Source organism: Thermobia domestica, chromosome 1 (genome assembly GCF_964235325.1).
Source record: "Thermobia domestica chromosome 1, izTheDome1.hap1.1, whole genome shotgun sequence".
In the NCBI taxonomy this organism is placed as follows: domain Eukaryota; kingdom Metazoa; phylum Arthropoda; class Insecta; order Zygentoma; family Lepismatidae; genus Thermobia; species Thermobia domestica.
In genome coordinates, this window is record NC_137454.1 from 23,949,485 (window position 1) to 23,964,448 (window position 14,964).

The window sequence follows — 14,964 nt, forward strand, 5'->3', positions numbered from 1 at the left end:
AGCGGACAGCTTTCTGAGAGTGTCATAGTGTGGAGCTAACAGATTATGCTTATAAGGGGCAAACCATAACAGAAGCATACCACCGAAATCTGACGAGGTTAAGGAGACTATCAAGACGAAGCGTCGAGAAAAGCTGTACAGTCCGCAGCAAAAAACCTGCAACATGAGCATGTAAATTTATTGAGAAACGACGATGTCTTTTGCTCCAAAATAAGTGTACAAGGGAGGACGCCGAGGTTTTTCCTGGCGTGATTCGTGCCACTTAGACGTTATGTTGATTCCCTGCGCTGTTAGACGTAGTTTCACAATAAACTTACATTCTCATGTTGCAGGTTTTTTGCTGCAGACTGTACAAAGGAGTCCTTTTGCTCCACAATAACACCTCAGCTCATTCTGCACAGTACACTTGTTTCATACGTTGCTTCTTTGGGCTATAAAATTTTGTCTCACCCTCCGCATTCTCTAGACATGGCACCCAATGACTTTTTCATCTTTCCGCAGATGAAGAAATTATTGCGTGGCAGGCATTTCCGAAACGATGACGAGGTGGAACGTTTCCTGAACAGCCGAAATGCATGCTTCTACATTCAAGATCTCCGCCAATTCATTTATCGTTGGGAAAATGTATCATTGAAGGTGGACTAACAACATCAATCATTTCATGGTTGCATCTTCATTTTTTCAAGATGATAATTAAAACTTTATGACTAGACCTCGCATATGCACTTTTGTTTTAAAATGGTTACCTATCTCTTTTTCTAAAGCCCTGTATTCTTAGACGGAGTTAAATTAAAACAATTTAGATAATCTTCGACCAATTTATTCCTGCCGAAGTATTACAATTTCTTATTTATTGCAGCGAGAAAATGACTTTTAAAGGAGAGGTGGGTGGTTTCCAAGATTTTCTCTGAATGAGACTGTACAACCTTGCTTAAATTTATTCACATACAAGACACAAAAACAAGAACAATCTCCTACCACAAATTACGCTAAAGAATATTACACCGTAGAATAACTAATATCTTTTTTTCTATAGATATTTAAAAATACGACGACGATTATGAAAAAAAAAAAAAAAAAAGAATCAGTTGTTAATGACAATTTCGTTGTCGCATATCCACATCTTAATTTCGATGCTATAGATTGTTTCCAAAGTATAGTGGTGTCTTTCACAAGCGATAGCGCCACCTACCGCGAAGTGAATGTCATTACCGGTTGTACAGATACATTGCATCTCAGTCTAGATCCCTAGACTTGTAATCATTTTGCTACGAAAGAGCTAGAAGAGTGTTCTTTTCATGGACATGATTATTCAAATAAATTACAACCACTTTGTAAGTGAAAGCGTTTTAAAAATTTCGAACAATAAATATATACATACCTCCACCCGATAATTTAAGAATGTCTTCCGAGGGGACGGGTGATACTTTATCATCATCACATTTGATCCATGCATCACCCTTCTGTCGCACCCATGCAACATAATGTCCACTCGAGCTAGAACGACCACGATGCGTCAACACCGCCTGGAGCGTATAATAACCTGAATTGTTAGACCCTAGATCTGAAAAAGAAAACATGTATGAACAATCAATAGACGATACAGAAGCAAAGTTTATTAATCCACTTACGGATACAGACTGTCAACTTACACTGGAATTATCAAAAATTAATCACAGCCGCAATAACGAAATTCCTTTTCAAACGCTTGACATAAAACAAGGGATAAAAGAAAATTATACGGATCTACAGTCTACTAAAACCGAACAGCTTACTAGTGGCGTAGCATGTAGTTAATACAGCGGCTCCAATCTATAAGTTGAATCAACTCAATCAGTTAGCTATCTCCGTTGTCTCATGACTGCACGAACACTTATCACTTTACATATTTACTATAAATCGATTAACCAAAATCCAACAGTGTTAACCATTACGTCACACAGGATATACAGGCAGAGTTCCGTATAGTTTTCTGTTATTACTATTATTTACAGAATACCATATAAAAAGTTTGAGTTTACGTATGGCTATCAGATCGTATTTCTTGCGTATAACGCAAAACGGAAGAAATGCATATAACCACATATTAGGAAAACCCAGACAAATCGAAGGATAACACTACAGAATTAAAAAAAAAAAAGTCATAATAATAATATTAATCCGTACTAACCGTGCTTCTGATAATTATTGACCTGACAACTCCAACACGACAATTATTCACCATTATTTTGATTTGCTGCGCAGAAAAGGATCCAATTATTTACATGTATTTCTGTATTACTCTACTATTATTATAATAATAATAATAATAATAATAATAATAATAATAATAATAATAATAATAATAATAATAATAATAATAATAATAATAATAATAATAATAATAATAATAGGAGGCTTTCCAATGCTAATGAAAAAAGGTATAGGAAATCACGACGAAAAAATATAGGAGGTTTCGTGAAGTTGTGAAAAAGGAACACTTCAATTATCCAATAGGTAGAAATAAATAAATAAAAAAAATACATAGAAATTACATCAATTGTTATATGAACATACGTTCTATTCTAAATATAACTAAATGGGTAATTATCTCGTCGCAAAATGTTTATACGAGTTTCTTAGTAAGTTTTCGTATGTAACTCACCAGTACTAAGCAACGACCATAAGGAAAGTGTAAAAAGGATTGCATCAGAAAATCAGTGTACATCTAAATGAAATGTACATTAAATCTAAAAATATAAACATTCTACAGCTGACATTTTTAAGGAAGATTTAACCACGTGTAACATATTCTACAATTATTTGCGTACAATTAGTGCAAAAGTATTGATACGCCTAAATAAATTATTTATAATTCTTTACAATCACTACTCCATTGACGAAACTAGTTTATTTTTTGTTCCATTTTGTAGGTGTATGAATACTTTTTGCGCTAACTGTATATTGTTTGGTGTAATTATCTTTAGACAATAAGTAGGAAAGGATGAAACACAGAAGAGTCTCCATTCAACCACCCTACTTCGGAGACGAAAAGCCCTCCAAACACCCACACCTTATTTCCTTATGTTATTTTCATAAGTGGAAGTAGTAATGCCACAAAAATATAGGAGGTTTCGTTAAAATATACGAGCATTGGAAAGCCTGTAATAATAATAATAATAATAATAATAATAATAATAATAATAATAATAATAATAATAATAATAATAATAATAATAATAAAATCTATCTTAACTTCCCCTTATTAACCCGGTAAATAAATAAAAGAATAATTCGAATATTTGATGTACACGAAAGGCAAAGAGTATCTCAAGTTACGGTCTTGTTATAACGCCCCGGATTATTAACTTCTGTCCTTAGCCAAATGGATCCAGTATCTACTTCCTGTTCCTATTTCCGCGAGATCCATATCTGGACTCAGGTCTTCCTAATGGTCTTCTTCCGATTAAGTTTCCAATTAAAGTGTTGAAAATTTTCCTATTCCCGTTCGGTTACATGATCTGCTCACCTGAGCATCTTAGATAATCTCAGGTAAACGGTATAAATTACGCAGTTCCTCATTATGAAGTCCCCATTCCTGTCCCTCTTGAATCGGAATATTCGCCTCAGGATTTTAGTTTCAAACACTTTCAGTCTGCGTTCTTCCCTCAAGCGACCATTTTTCGCAACCATAGAGCAACATAATTATCGTTTTATATACATTTTAAGCTTCAAATTCTTCGACAGGTTTCGCGGAGACGGAAGTGTTTGGATCGAATAATACCGCGATTCCCTGCTTTCAGTCGACATTTGATTTCCTCGTGAATATAATTTTGGTTTGTTAATGTTGACCCTAGACATTTGAAAAGTACCCCACTTTGTCAAAAGTATTATTACTTAAGACGATACTTAATCACCACCCTTATTTAGAACAAAGAGTGTCACTTCTCCATAGATATTTATCATATCTCCGAGCTCTCTGGCTATAGACACACAAGATTATCTCGTTAATCATAACTTATTATAACTTCATGTAGGCCATGTTTATTAAGAGTAACAACTGCAAAACGAATTGCTAATTGGTCCATCTCTAACTAATGTATGTATCTCTTCATAAAACAGTCTTGACCATTTCTGAAAAATACAATCACTTTTAACCCTCAAGAAAAGAAAATGAAATCTTTGAGTTTTACGTTCCACAGTTATGCCGGTTAGGCTAAAGGAGACGGTGATTATGAGAAATGAGTGAAATGATGGAATGAAGAAAGTGGGAGGAAACGGGAGAGCCCCGAGAAAACCCACGAGCACGATGTTTGTCCACCACAAAAGTCCACACGGTGCGAGCTGGGATCGAACCTGGGACCCCAAGCACCAGAGGTGAACGCTCAACCACTGAGCCACCGCGGATCCTCAAGAGAATCAAGGCTAGGAGTAAGATTAAAAAATACGAGCCGAAACATATAGTGCATGCCTTTTATAATAACTCAAGCGGTTGTGATAAGTTGATACGTCATGTCGTTGCATGAGAACCAGAGAAATGTAACTCCAAAAATGCGTTTTTCGTTTTCTTCATGTTTGGACATAATTTTGAAAGCCTCACTTGGTGTAAATGGGACGTAACGCCATCTGTTCTCCTTGTCAATCGTCTGTTGTAATGCAGCTCAATTACCATCTTATTAATACCACATCTTTCTAATAATATTTTTGTCCTCTCGCCTGTAAACCTACGAAAATGGAGTTACGTTCCTCTGGTTTTCATGCGACGATGTGATATGAACCATAGTGCATTTGACGTATGCGAACATCACGATATTTGGTCATTTCTTGTGTTTTCAGTTTCTACTAGCATGATTTTGTACACTTTTTAAAATTGAAATGGACTGGGGACAGGGGTATAAGTGAGGGGGAACGTCGTCCCCTCCCCCCACGAAAATATCTGTGGCGCCTCCCTACTTTATAAAAAAAATACAATGGGCAAAGATAGGCACGGAGGACGACGTGACGTCAAGCGTCCCCCTACCTTTTCAGATCCACTTTTACCCCTGGGTATATCCAACATACTACCTGGTTGTGGCAGTTCAGTTACACCATAAACTTGCGTAAGGACAAAGTGAACATGGGACCTCCACTTTTACCCCTGACTGGGGGAGGCAGCGTAAAGTTTAAATATACACTGCGGGATCGCGGGAAGATGCGGAAAGTAACAATTTGAATGGTTAAAAATGCTATTTATGAGGTAAAGAACCTGAGTTACATTCCAGGCTATAATACTGATTTCCTTGACTGTTCTCACTTCCTTTGGCCAGCCAGTCGGAGGGAAGGAAGTACTGTTTAATGAAGCCATCGTAGTGTCGAAGCAGCGCATGATTCTCATCTTATTTGTTAACTTGTACTCAGTGGAAGTAGTAAAATTTACTTTTTATCTTACAATGGAAGAATATAGTACGTTTCTTATTGAGAACATAATTAAAAGGAAGAAAGAAAAGAAAAGATAAAACTCACCATCTTCAAACCAATATGGCACCGACTTAGTCTTTGGTTTCTCGTCTCCATCACCTTTTTCTGATTTCTCAACTATTTTCTCTTTTTGTGCTTCCTCTACTTTCTTATCTTCATATTCCTACAAGAAAGAATATGAATATATATATATATATATATATATATATATATATATCAGTGTCTGGAATTCATATTTATAGAAATATAGATCCAACTGATTTCGCAGTGAGAAAAAGATCATTCCAAGTCAAATCATCAAGGAAGGGTTTGCTCGACCATCAGATACTTTCACCAAAAATTACTTTACTAATGACATATGAGAAAGAGTATCAGAATTTTTCATCTGCCGCCATCTTGGATTTAGATAATATTTTTCTTCACTGATGCGTGTGAAAATACGGGCTGCAGTGGTGTAGAAATTGGCCTGCTACACAGTTACTACGGAAGATAAAAAGTTACGATTTGTACTACGGTAAAGCAGAGATATTGGTCTTTCATAAAGCACATATAAAGGCAGGATAATATTTCTGTACAAGGAATTTTCAAGATCTCGAATGCAGCCATCAAAACTGCAAAATTTCCAATTTCGAAAGCCTCTAAAATCAAAAGTATATAAACCAAAGGAATTATCTGCCATATTTGAATTATCAATTCATGCCGAATGCAGAGCCATCTTTCATGTCACTTTACGTTTAATATAAAAGACATACTGTATCGCAGATTTATTCAGGAAGGAAACGTGGAACCTCCCGATTGAAGAAATTTTTAGTGAAATTAGTTTTCTCTGATTACAGCGTCATCTATTATCAATAAATAATAATAATTTGCAGTTAATTTCTCTCTCCAGATAATTTGCAGTCTTAAGTTTTAAAATATTCACCCTATATATAAGGATTCTAAAAGACTGTAAATCGTTTATCATTGTAAACTACAAAATGACACAATTTCTATTCAGAACTAGGAAGAAGTATTTAGGGCTAAAAATTCAAATTTCTTCCTGCTCTTCTTTTGAGAAATTTGAATTTTTTTAAATTTTCGGAGCCAAAAATTGGAAATAGAGAGCTCTGAACTCCAGGTATATCTATTTCACAGTTTCTGAAAACCCTTCCAGTCACAGTTCTTGTGCAGAATAACCCATTCTGTGGTTTCAAATACTGTTGATTTTGCAAGCTTTCGATATTGGCTAATTTTGGATTTCAGATGGCTACATTCAAGATCTTGAAAATTTCTTTTACCAAAACATTACCCTGACTTTATATATGTTTTATGAAAGACCAATATCTCTGCTTTACGGTAGTACAAACAGCAACTTTCTACCTTTTGTAGTAGACGCGCAGAAGCCTCTTTTCTATACCACTGTAAGCCTAATTTTCAAGCGCACCAGTGAAGAAAAATATTATCTAAATTCAAGATGGCGGCAGATGAAAAATTATGATAATCTTTCGGCACATCATTAGTAAAGTAACCTTAGGTGAAAAAAAGAAAAAAGAAAATCCTGATGGTCGAGCAACCATTATATTGAGACGATGATTTCACATGGAATGCCCGGATGATCGGCGACTTTTTTTTATTTGTTTTAGAACATTTGAGTCCGCAAGCATGTTTTCTTTTCTTTTACCCAATTAAACTTTCTTTATTCGCTGGAATTCTGCTTACTCTATGATGTGTCAATGCCATCAATTCTGCAATTCGAAAGTAAAGGTTTCGTTGTATACAAAAATGAAAATGCTGCATAAGTTTACGTAATATCAAATATTTATTATTATTATTAAAAGACTATAAAAAGACTGGTATAGAGACTGAAAAATAAACTCCAGAGGTAATGGGAACAATATGTGAAAATTCACTCTTATTTGCCATTTTCATTCTGTAAAATTTGAAAATATTAATTTCCTTATGGTTGTCCGTTCTTTCTAAAAAAGCTCCAAAATTCCTTCTGTTTTAATATTCGACAATTAAACAGTTTAATGTGCCACATAGATCATTCAGTGTGACATAAATATTGCTACGATATACTGTTTTATTTTATTACGTACAGATTACAATACAGAGTAACAAAAACTTATCTCAAAACGACAACGTCTTCCAAGTCTACAAGGTTAAAGAAACAGAAGATATTAAATAAAGTGAAGTCAAATGTTTTAACAGAATAATCGAATTACGTCTTTTCCATGGTCCAAAGTGTTTCAACTTCACGGTCGGAAAGTTTACTGACCGCACAATGACATTAAAACCTGCTCGGTGTAAAACCAATGCGTGTGTGGGTGGGTGGGGAACCCAAGGCATGTCCCGCCCCTTTTTCCCTTTTACGTTTCAAATAGTTCCAAAGCAGAGTTCTGCGACTCAAAACGACTTTTTGATGATAAATTTATAAATTTTTCTTTATTAATTTGAAAATTATCTAGATTTTCAAGTTTGTTAACAAAACTCACGGCTTATTCATGGTGTTCACGATTAGGTGGGCACCCTGTTTAAATTCCACAAAATATGTGTAAATATCATCTAAACTTGCTATCGTAGTTTTGGTGTTTTAAGAATGTTCTTTTCCTCCTCGTCTTCCCCGTGGATGAACATTTAAGAAAACGAATAGGAGCAAGAGTAATCACCTAAGTCGAGAGAATGGGTCGAAATCATTTTTTAATATATCGGGATACAAGGCTTCTAAGTTGACACCCACTCATTTATATCTGTGGAGCCACTTTAAGGTCATGGTAAATACTGAGAACTGCTAAAGTGTAGCTTATCTTAGTATCAGGTCACTCCCGAAACTTTTCATCGTAGTATTCGAGACTGGAGACTGTCTTCAGCTTTACATAATAATCAATGGCAGCTATACTGAACACTGTACAATACTCATGATGTACCAAAAAAAGACATGCAAAGGTAAATTGTGTTAAACACTCCTGTTCTACTTCTGTTTCAGCCCTCTACACTCCATTTCTTTTTGATCCATGAATTTTCCAGCTGCAATTAACTTAAATTATAGCCTTTAGAGACCATGTTTCATCTGGTTCGGTCATTGAAAACGTGAAGTAAAGTCCCATTTACATTTAAATAGTTGTTAAATGAACATAATAATAATACAGTAGACTCCCTGTTAACCGATGACCACGGGACCGGGCCCTGGTTGGATTAAAAAACTTTAAAATGAAATTATCATTTCACAGCCCCTAAATTGTACAGAATCTCTATAGTAGTTAAAAAAGGGCGTGGTGTGTTATAATTCAATAGATTTAAGTTTCCAACATAAAAAATGTCGACCACAAGCTGCTCCAGTGATACTAAGCTGAAAGAAATACTGCATATTAAGTGAAACACACAATAGCCCGCGTCACCGAATTGGCGTGTGGCATCAGCCAATAAGTTCGCTGTGTCCTGTTACTAAACCTTCAGGGAGGAATCTAATCATTCAGAATTGATTTTGTTCGTATTTGTGGACAATTATGAATGATTAGATTCTCCCCTGAAGGATTAGTAACAGGACACTGCGAGCTTATTGGCTGATGCCACACGCCAATTCGGGTGACGCGGATTATAGATTATACATAAACGCGGTGGTGGTGGTGGAAGAGTAGGAAATGCTGTTGTTAGTAATAATAATAATATATAATAAAAATAATAAAAGGAAAATCCTTACCTTAAATCTTGATCGCATTGGCGTTAGTTTTTGTTGTAGTTCTGGGCTACAAAGTTCGAATGCATCAAAATCTAGAGGGAATTTCACGTCTTTCAAAATTTTAGCATTAATCGATTCCCGTTCTTTAAAATAAAATCTCACAAACTGAACTGTCAAATAGGCCGGCAATCGGTTTATTTTACACTGAAAAAAGAAGAAAGAAAGAATAAAATGAACTTAAAATACATGATGACATCAGTAAACATGCACAAATATTACAATTACTTTTTATTAGTATTTATTTACTTTTGCACACTATTATTTCAATGAACTCACCAAGATACAATTAATACCGATGATACACAATTTTTTACCACCTGATACCGATATATATGAATGTATTTAATTTTAAATATTGACCATTAACTTACACTACATATAGTTCACTACTTACATCTATGTAAAAGTAGAAGTTGCATGCTTTGAATCTGAGACTTTCAATAAGGGAACATACGCATTCTATCAACAAAAGGAATGAATTCGACTCCCCCAAGATCATAATTACGTCTTGCTGTTTTAAGCAGTGTAGAAGTGATGTGTACACGCATTTCATTTGAGCATACTTTATGGCAGTAACAATGAAATCATACAACGTACCTTAATACGTGTCAGCTCTTCATTTAAAATTTCGATCAAAGCTTTTTCATGGCTAAGTATTAGCCTACGCACCTTTGGCGTGAAAAATCCAGGTTCAATTCCGGTGGGAACTCATATGGTTCGGATTGCACGTTAAGCTGTAGGTGCGCGCCTCATATAGCCTCGCTGCTGAAAGGGACGCTAATTAAAAATCAAATCAAATCAGAATTTCGATCACTGCTAATATTTGGAAAGTATCGAAGATGATAAGGAGATATCGATAGTGAAAGGAGCTGATGCGAAAATTCATACTCTCCAAAAATTTACGGAATCTAATAAAATAATTGAAGTCCAGGCTGTTACTCCCGACCTGGTCTCACCCACTTGTTTACATGCGCTGACTTAGAAATACGTGGAGTTAATGCTGTGTTTCAAATTTTGCACATAATACTGAACTACCACGATCAGTTAATATCTAAGCGCACATCAATGACGTACCCCAATCAGTTAACAACTGAGCGCAAACCATTCAATTATCCCAATCAGTTAACAACTGAGCGTAAACCATTGAATTATCCCAATCAGTTAACAACTCATCACTGAATTACCCCAAACAGATAACTGGAGAATATTGTGCCTATGTGTTTGTTGACTAGATATGGCAACAGTTGAGTAAAGACGTGAAGTCATTATGAACCAACTACAGGCGCGGTGTCTTTTCCTTTACACATTAGTACAAAGTAATAGGAGAAAGGTTCATACGCAGGGTGTCTACTAAAATTCCACAATGAAATTTCGTGACTTTTTCGTGACCTTTTCTTTACCAAATCATAAAATTTCCTAACATTTTCAAGAGCGAATTTGGGTGCGAATTAGACCGAATTTTCTTCCATGCGATACCAACGTACTTTGCTTGCGATTTGGTGGCGTCTAAAACCGACCATAGACATTTTTGGTGTTGAATTTTGATGTTTTATAGAACAAAATTTTCCAATCTGTACTTACATTTGCACAGTTAAAAAAAATCGTGACCCAAAAGCTAAATTTCATGACTTTTTCGTGACTTTCATGACCGTTTTCTGATTTCGTGACTTTCGTGACCGATAGACACCCTGATACAGCAGCACGACTTTCATAGATTCTATAAACTTACAAAATTAGTGAATGAATCATGCTTCAAACTTAAAGACTATATACAGTGTTATCAAGTAGATGATATCCAATAGGCGTGAAAATCGAAATGCCATTTACACCAATTTGGTATCTCAAACTGTTCTGGAGTTATGATAGACATTCGCAAAGTTTGTAACAAATGCTTAAGATCATTTAATTGCGATAATTTGTTGTAATAACAATTTTCAAAAAGTGTTGCTGTAATGTTACAGAAACAAGAGAAAGCAATATTTATTATACAAAAATGTCCACAAATACGTCAATTTAAGTTCAGCAATAATCTCTAATTATGTTTTTCATAACTCGGAACGGTCCGAGATATAAAATTGCTGCAAACGGCATTTGTCACCTTTATATCTTTCCAAAACCATTTACTGGTACGTGTAGATGTAATACTTATCAACGCACTTTTTCGAAATAAAGTCGAATTTTCAATTTCTTATAAATTTGTTTCTTTCATTCGAAATACGTTATTACTCATTTCCGTTATTACTGCTGTAGAAATCTCCAAAAATTTGGATGTTTATGATATTATAACGTCCTTAGTCTGCAACAGTGAATCCTAAGTACGGTATTGTACGTTTATGTTTCCTATGCAGACCTGACTTATGTAATAATTTGACGTAGCGTGTTTCAAAAAATTCAACTTTGGCAACAGTATTAATCTGGTGGTATTACGGAATATATAAAACGATGTACCCCTATCAATATATGCATCGTACAAAATTTCAATATATTTTTTTTTTTTTATCTGTTAGTTTTAAAGTTTCGCAAACATTTTAATATAAATGGTACAGTCAGCGACAAAACTTTTCTTTCCATTTGGTAAAATTTATTTTGGGAATAACGGTGGAACGTACACAGTGTTCACCGAGTTTCAAGGCTGAAATGTACAGAAAATTACGTTCTTTTTAATTTACTGACAACTGCACTCAAATTGTCCTTTCCTTCTGTAGTTATTTTCGAAGTTAATTTCATCAAACAGAAAGAACTTTTGTCACTGAGTGTACATGCTGTGTATATGTATATAAAGGGTAAGGGGGAAAAAAAGAAGAAATGTCCCAAAACTTGATTTTCGAGAAAACGGAGTTTTAATATTGAAACCGCGTATAAAATGAACAGGGTTAGCCAAATCTTTTGCCCCTTTTACATGGACATTTCTACGTCTAATCATGTATGGCATATATAGTCAAATAGTACCAAGAGTCACCAACAGATAGGACAAATCACCCGTTAAAGCACACACATGGACATTCCTTGTTTTACCCCTTACCCTTCATATATAGTCTTAGCTTTTATATGTATCCACAGAATAATATGATGTTTAACGCCTTTTAAGCGTTAAAATTCGGAATTCTTACGATCTTCATATTACGGAAGAAAATACTACACACTGTGAGAAATCTAGAAAGACTTTCAGAATCAAAATTAAGGGAAACGTACGACAAAAAAGTCCTGTTAATAGCCCATAATATTTTGCGAAGCCCATAGTCAACAGTGTATAGCCCTATAGTTTAATTGCAGGAAGATTAGAGATTCTGTGATTAAGTGAGTCTTGTCGCAGAATTTGACTTGCCAAGTGTTGGTTTCCTTGAGAACCCAGTTGTCCTCACAACGCTAGTGAAAGCCGCTACCAACACCATCTAGTTTTTCCCACTGGTTACTCATCTAAGACATGTGACCCGAAATCCTTCACTTACATCATCTTACGGAAAGCGGCGAATAGCGGGGCTTGCTCGTTGGTTCACTATGGTAAGTATGTTTTATAATTTAAATGAAAAACATATTCAGAAACCTAATTTATGACAAATATTTGAAACTGATGGACATACTACAAAATTTATACATCAACAAAATTGTGTGACATTGCGAGTGACTCTGCTCTTTCTTACTATGGCGTTTTACCAGATCTGCCGTTGAACCAACATCGATCATGCAATAGTATCAGAAAGATAGGTTTTCATTAAAAATCAGGTGAAATCAATTTTTTGAAAGCCGCAGCTACTAAACAAAAACCCAGATTTGCAGAAGTTTAGTGGCAGAGGGGTACTTTGGTGCGTGGGGGGTCTGGTTCCATCTCAGCTCTCGCCAAATAGACTTTGTGGTGAACAAACACTGTGTACGCGGTTTTCTCGAGAGGTTTTTCCAGTTTCCTCCAATTTTCTTCACTCCATCATTTCGTTCACTATCATCACAGTCTTCTTTAGCCTCGGTGCATTAACTGTGAGACGTTTTCGGATCATCTTATTTTATTTCGGAGATCATTTTCGAGGCAAACTATAAGTGTACCATTCTCTATCTACTCGGCAAATGTGTGTTAAGCAACCGAACAAAATTACACCAGACAAGAAAATAATATATGCTTGTGAAAACGTTTACGGATAGGATGTAGGATCACAAACCACTTAGGAGCACTAGAAAGACATTGATTTCTTCATCGCATGGCTTTAAACATATCCATCCTCCTTAATTACAAAAAACAAGGAAATCTATAATACTGAAATGACTTCTCTTTTCTTACTATAACATCTTACATAGCTCTTATGTAAAATCTATGGTTCAGATGTCATGAAATGATGTCCTGTCTCAGAATGTGTAAAATGGAAACCTGACCGAAAGTCAGCAATAAATATGGGAACACAGAATTTTAATTCCATTTAAAAGCTAGCAGAAAGAAAGTTTTGGTGGGGAGTCACTCATCCCTGGATCACTGAAACAGATCTTTGTAAATTGAGACCACTATCCAAGAATTTGAGTGGAAACACTAGCGGACTGCTAAGGAAAGAAGACTCACCATGAAGACATTAAGCATACTGAAACAAACATTTTACCTTCCCTTATTTTCACTTTCCTTACTATGCTTTTTCATTTTTAACTTCACATTTTTTTTTTCTTTTTTTGACCCTAATAATTACAAGTATTCATAAATACAATGCTTGATGCGCTGTGAAGATTGATTAATTTGAATTTGAGAGGAGGTCGAGCGTATCTGCACGTATATAATGTCTTACTTGAAATAATACTAACCGTTTTAGTATAAACAGCATCTCGGTCCAACGTAGGCGAATGTTTTGTAATTTGTTCTTGCATTTTCTGAAATATAATAAAACAAAGATTTATTAAGACAATAAAGAATAAGGTCCCCACGAACAAGCTAAATCATAAATAAACTCTAAACTACTTCCTCAGCTCTTCTCAACTTTATACTTCCCGCATTTACTAAACAATCATTATCAGTCAAATGTTTATTACTCCTTCAGTGGTAGCATCTAGATATTTTCGTGTGAACAAACCCTAATTGGAAATTACTTGTTGACTTATACAGAAACTGCCTGGGACATTTTTCTTAAGAGGCCTCATCCCGGCGAAATTAAAATACCGCTAATTTTACAGTAATCATGTGATATCTTCAAATAGATAAAAAATAATCGAAATGTGGAACAAGAGCAACCTAGGCAACATCATTTTACATGAGATACCGTTATCATGACTCACTTATCTGCTTTCGATTTCGAGCCATTTTGAAAATCGGCATTTATTTTCGCGTTTCTAAACAGCTGAAAACGGAAAGCCACTAGGTGACTTGTGATAACGGTACCTCACGCAAAATAATATTGTCTAGGGCGCTCTTGTTCCACATTTCAATTATCTTTTATCTGTTTGAAGATATCTCATAATTACTGTAATATTAGCGGTATTTTAATTTTGCCGGCATGAGGCCTCTTAACTAAGCGATAAGACTAACCATACAGTGTCAATGTACACTCATGTCCAAAATGATGGACCCGATTTCAGAAATTTATTCGGTGAAATCTAATGAACATATGTTATTGTGAGACGTGCTACGAAAGATAAACTGTCAAAGTTGTCTTCAAACGTATCACAAGCGTGTGATCACCTTGCGTAACACGGCACACAAAACGCTGATAGGCTATCTCCTGCCAAACCTGTTGTAACATGTTGCTGTCAACACCAGTAATGGCTACTGTCATATGGGCGGCCAAAATCTCTGAAATATTCATACCATTTACGAATAGCCTTCCCCGTAGGTGAGTCTCTCC

At 35.3% G+C, this 14,964-nt stretch overlaps 1 protein-coding gene across 1 annotated transcript in view; it reads right to left on the reverse strand.

The window, feature by feature from the left end:
• Usp14 (ubiquitin specific protease 14) overlaps nt 1-14,964 on the reverse strand; it is a 55,768-nt gene that overhangs the window by 1,915 nt on the left and 38,889 nt on the right. The window contains exons 8-11 of the mRNA XM_081755331.1: nt 13,931-13,996; nt 9,116-9,298; nt 5,482-5,599; nt 1,382-1,564 (exon numbers count right to left, since the gene is read on the reverse strand). Coding sequence (XP_081611457.1) covers nt 1,382-1,564; nt 5,482-5,599; nt 9,116-9,298; nt 13,931-13,996 — 550 coding nt within the window. The remainder of the gene's footprint in view (nt 1-1,381; nt 1,565-5,481; nt 5,600-9,115; nt 9,299-13,930; nt 13,997-14,964) is intronic.